Genomic DNA, 4,664 nt, shown 5'->3' with positions numbered 1-4,664 from the left:
AGTTGTCCCGCTATGATGGTGTAGTTGGCGGCTTCTCTTTTTATTCGCCTTTCCTCTTTCGGATCTGGTGGTAGGACTCCGTCGCGGAGATATTGTAAGATAGGGTATGTCCAAGACTCCCGGTTTGAGGATGTTAGGTGCGCGTTGATTTCTGTTGATACGGAAGGCGACTTAACGACCTCCTGGATTAGCGATCTGTTGCCGTGTCCTGATTTCGTGCTGGCTAGCTTGGAAAGTAGGTCCGCCCTGGCGTTTCGCTCCCTGGGGACGTGCTGTATGGAGACATTTTCGAATCCTTCTTTTAATTCACTTACTTTATTGAGGTATTGTTGGAGCAGGGGGTCTCGGGTTTGGTAGCTCCCGTTGATTTGGGAGCACACCACCTGGGAATCGGTGTTAACTTCGAGTACCTTGGCGCCGACTTCCCGGGCTAGGTTTAGGCCGGCTAAGAGGGCCACGTATTCTGCTTGGTTATTTGATACTGGGAAGTCGTATCTTATTGATTGTTCAATTATGATCCCGTTTTGGTTTTCGAGTATAACTCCGGTGCCTCCGTGAGTGGAGTTTGATGAGCCATCGACGTGCAGTTTCCATGGTTCGGGTGTCAGTTTGATCGGAGTCATTTCGGCAATGAAGTCGGTCAGGGCCTGTGCTTTGATGGCGTTTCGGGGTTCGAACCTGATCTGGAATTGGGATAACTCAATGGACCATGCTAGCATTCTTCCCGCTAGGTCGGGTTTCTGTAATACCTGTTTGACCGCTTGGTCGGTTCGGACCGTTACGGGGTGGGCCTGGAAGTATTGTCGTAGTCGTCGGGATGCCGAGAGGAGTGTGAAAGCCAGTTTCTCTAAGCGTGAAGCGGGCTTCTGTGTCCTGTAGGACTTTGCTTATGAAGTATACGGGTTTTTGTTCCTTTTTCTCGTTTTCCCGGACGAGTGCTGCTGCGATTGTTTCTTCCGTTATGGAGAGGTACAGGTATAGTGTTTCCCCTGTTTGAGGTCTTGCGAGGATTGGAGGTTCCGTTAGGACCCTCTTGAAGTGTTGGAAAGCTTCTTCGCATTCTATTTCCCATTTGAAGGGGGTTCCTTTTTTCATAAGTTTGAAAAAAGGGATTGCCTTTTGGGCCGATGCCCCGAGGAACCGGGATAGTGCAGTTAGTCGGTCGGTGAGTTTTTGGATTTCTTTGAGGTTTTTGGGACTTGTCATCTCAAGGACGGCACGGCATTTTTCTGGGTTTGCCTCAACTCCACGTTGCGTGATCATGAAGCCGAGGAATTTTCCTGCTTCCATTCCGAAGGCACACTTTGTTGGGTTGAGTCGCATTTGGTGTTTTCGCAGGGTGTCCATTATTACCTTGAGGTCGTCGGTTAGTTGCTCACCGGATTCTGTCTTGGCGAGCATATCGTCTATGTAGACTTCTATTTTGTTTCCGGCTAGGTTGCGAAATATTTTGTTAACAAGTCGCTGGTAGGTGGCTCCGGCGTTTTTCAAGCCGAAGGGCATTACTTTATAGCAGTAGGTTCCGTCTGGGGTGATGAATGCTGTTTTTTCTTCGTCTGGTCGGTGCATCGGGATCTGGTTATAGCCGGAATATGCGTCCATGAAGCTGAGGTACCGGTGGCCGGATGCTGCATCCACTAGCCCGTCGATGTTTGGTAAGGGGAAGGCGTCCTTTGGGCATGCTTTGTTGAGATCCGTGTAATCAACGCACATTCGCCACTTCCCGTTAGATTTTTTTACCAGTACGATGTTGGCTAGCCAGGTCATATAAGGGAGTTCTCGGATGAAGTTGGCTTCGAGTAGGGCTTTCACTTGTTTTCGGACCTCGGCGGCTCGGTCTGGTGACATTTTCCGTCTTCTTTGCGCCACTGGTTTGGCTAGGGGGTCTACTGCCAGATGGTGAGACATCAGGTCGGGGCTTATTCCCGGCATATCGGCTGGTGTGAATGCGAATAGGTCTCTGTTTTGTTTCAAAAGTTGGGAGAGTTCTTCTTTGAGGTCGTATGGGAGGTTTCTGTTGATGAACGTGTATTCTTCTTTGGTTGGCCCTATTTGTAGCTTTTCCATGTCCCCTTCTGGTTCCGGTCTAGGTTGGCCGTCTATCCGTGCGTCTAGGTCGGCAAGGAATATTCCGGCTGCGTCCCGGGATTTTCTTCTTAGGGCTAAGCTATTATTGTCGCATTCGGCTACGACTTCTCGGTCTCCGTGAATGGTCCCGATGGTGCCGTCGTCGGCCCTGAATTTCATGAGAAGGTATTTGGTGAAGATGACTGCCGAGAAGTCGTTGATTGTTTTTCTCCCGAGAATGACGTTATAGGCTGTGGAGTCTTTTAGGACGACGAATTCGGATAAGATCGTCTTTCTCTGATTGCTTGTTCCTATGGTGATGGGAAGAGTAACCGAGCCGTCTGGTTTGAGGAAGTTGTCTCCGAGGCCCGTGACGCCGTGGCGGTGCGTTTGGAGGTTGTCGTTGCGGAGCCCGAGTTTGTCGAAGGCTCCTCGGAAGAGGATGTTGGAGTCGGCGCCGGTGTCCACCAGTATTCTTCTTACTAGCCCTGTTCCGATTCGGGCTGATATGACGAAGGGGGCGTCTTCGGCCGAGGTGCCGTGTTGGCAGTCCTCGGGCAAGAAAGTTATCGTGCTGTCGGCTATGGTGACTGGGTCGTGGTGCCTGACGGCCATTATCTTGAGGTCTTTTTTCATTGTTAGTTTTGACTTTATTCGACACGTCTTTGCCCGTGATGACGTTTACTATGATGGTCGGATCTTCTTCGGGGTTTTCCCTGGGGGTTGGTTTTTGAGTTCTCGGGTGACGTCCTTCTCTTTCTGGTGATTTGTCTCTGTCGGCGCGCCTTGGTTCTCTGATGAATTTGACGAACTCTGGGAGTTTGCCATCTCGTATGGCCTGCTCAAGAGCGTCTTTAAGATCGAAACAATCTTGTGTTTTGTGGCCGTATCCGCGGTGGTAGTCGCAGTAGAGAGCTTTGTTTCCTCCTGTCCTTTCCTTGAGTGGTCGGGCCTTTGGGATGACACCTCGATCTACTATTTGGTGGTATACCTCGGTTATTGGTGCTGTTAGGGGGGTGTAGTTGGAGAATTTTCCTATTCTTGGTGGTCGGTGGGTTGGTCTAAGGCTGTCTCGTTGGTTCTCTTTTGGTGGTGGGTTATGACGGGGGGTCGGATTGCCGTGTTGGGTGGCGACGTGTTGCCGTTTGTTGGCAGTGACGACCTGGCTGACTTCCTCGTCGTTGATGTAGTCTTTGGCGACGTTCTGGATTTCGTGCATGGTCCATACTGGTTTAGTGGTGAGGTGTTTGCGAAAGTCTTCATTCATGAGTCCGTTAGTTAGGCAGAGGCTGGCAACGGAGTCCGTGAGTCCGTCGACCGTCAAGCATTCATCATTGAAGCGGTCGAGGTATTTTCTTGTAGATTCTTCTTGCTTCTGCGTGACCCCTAGCAAGCTGATGGGGTGTTTGGCTTTGGTGATTCGGGTTGTGAATTGGGCCATGAATTTTCTTGTGATGTCGTGGAAGCTGGTTATGGATCCGTTTGGGAGGGCGTTGAACCATTTGATCGCCGGTCCGGCAAGGGTTACTGGGAAGGCTCTGCATCGGACCGCGTCGGATGCTCCTTCCAAGTTCATTCTGGCTTCGAAGGCCGTTAGGTGTTCTTGAGGGTCCTTAGTTCCATCGTACTTCATGTCGGTTGGTTTGTCGAAGCCTCTAGGGAGTTTTGCTCTTAAGATTCTTTCTGTGAAGGGCGTGGCTCCCATTATGGTGTGGTCGTTTCTTGTGCGCTTGGTGTGTCGTCGTTTCGGGTCTTCGTCCGAGTCGTGCTGACGGCTTAAATCGTGGGACGCGCTGCGGTGGTATTTTTTGCTGTGTCGTCGTTCTGGCGAGTTGTCGTGTCGGTGGTTGCGTGAGTGGCTACGGTCGTTTCTCCTATTATGTTGCCGGGTTGGCGACCTTCCGCGGTAGGATCGTGGCCGGGATGTTGCTTGGCTTCCGTGTTCGTCGGCGTGTTTTCTTTTGTCGGTTAGTTTACCTTCGAGTTCCTGGACTCGGAGACAGAGATCCTGAATGATCTGTGTTGCTTTGTCCCTTGTTTTTTCGGGGTGTTGTGGATCTGTGATCATGTGCTTGTTTGTGCGGTGGATAGTGCTGGCTATCCGGGCTTTGTTCATGACCTCCTGTTGTTCCGGGGTCGGATGGCGTGGTCTAGAGTCGTCTTGGCTTGATGGATTTTCGTCCAAGATACCCTCCATCTATTCCGACTGTCGCAGGTCCCCACAGACGGCGCCAATGTACAGAATGCTTCTGATACGATCTAGGAAGTGGATCGGGAACCTGCGGATTGGATCGGATGTTGGATTGCCCAGAAGGAGCGGAGGGAGGTACCTGCAAAGACACTCCGACGCCCAAGTCAGAATAGATCTAAGAGGTGTGAGGTATGAGGAATGAATGAATACCTGGAAGGACTTGGATCCTTTATTTATAGGTGTTTGGTGGTTTATCTTATCTTATCTTATCTGGCTAAGATAAGGGAGATGTTTGAATTTAAAAGTTAGTTAGGAGCTCTTAGAAAGCCGGTTCCCGGGTCTTCAGCAGGGTGAGATGGGTTGGCCCGTTTTACCCGGATTCGGGGTCGGTCGTGGACCTGAGATC

The 4,664-nt window shown here is 50.8% G+C and overlaps 1 protein-coding gene across 1 annotated transcript; it reads right to left on the bottom strand.

Moving 5' to 3' along the window:
- Positions 1-699: 699 nt before the first annotated feature.
- Positions 700-4,264, bottom strand: LOC140175653 (uncharacterized). Its single transcript, XM_072204183.1, has 3 exons — positions 2,737-4,264; positions 1,741-2,693; positions 700-1,671 (listed from the first exon to the last, which is right to left on the bottom strand). Exons 1-3 carry the CDS (start codon positions 4,262-4,264, stop codon positions 700-702), a joined length of 3,453 nt encoding a protein of 1,150 aa, XP_072060284.1.
- Positions 4,265-4,664: the final 400 nt, after the last annotated feature.

The sequence above is a fragment of the Arachis hypogaea genome, chromosome 10 (genome assembly GCF_003086295.3).
Source record: "Arachis hypogaea cultivar Tifrunner chromosome 10, arahy.Tifrunner.gnm2.J5K5, whole genome shotgun sequence".
In the NCBI taxonomy this organism is placed as follows: domain Eukaryota; kingdom Viridiplantae; phylum Streptophyta; class Magnoliopsida; order Fabales; family Fabaceae; genus Arachis; species Arachis hypogaea.
This window is presented reverse-complemented; position numbering and strand designations above follow the sequence as displayed.

Excerpts from the sequence above, each read along its gene's own strand:
- LOC140175653 (XM_072204183.1), bottom strand. The coding sequence starts at position 4,264 with ATGGAGGGTATCTTGGACGAAAATCCATCAAGCCAAGACGACTCTAGA. Across the intron at positions 2,694-2,736 it reads CATAGTAAACGTCATCACGG|ACCTCAAGATAATGGCCGTC; the intron begins GCAAAGACGTGT and ends CAATGAAAAAAG. Across the intron at positions 1,672-1,740 it reads GGCTAGCCAACATCGTACTG|GACGCCTTCCCCTTACCAAA; the intron begins GTAAAAAAATCT and ends GCATGCCCAAAG.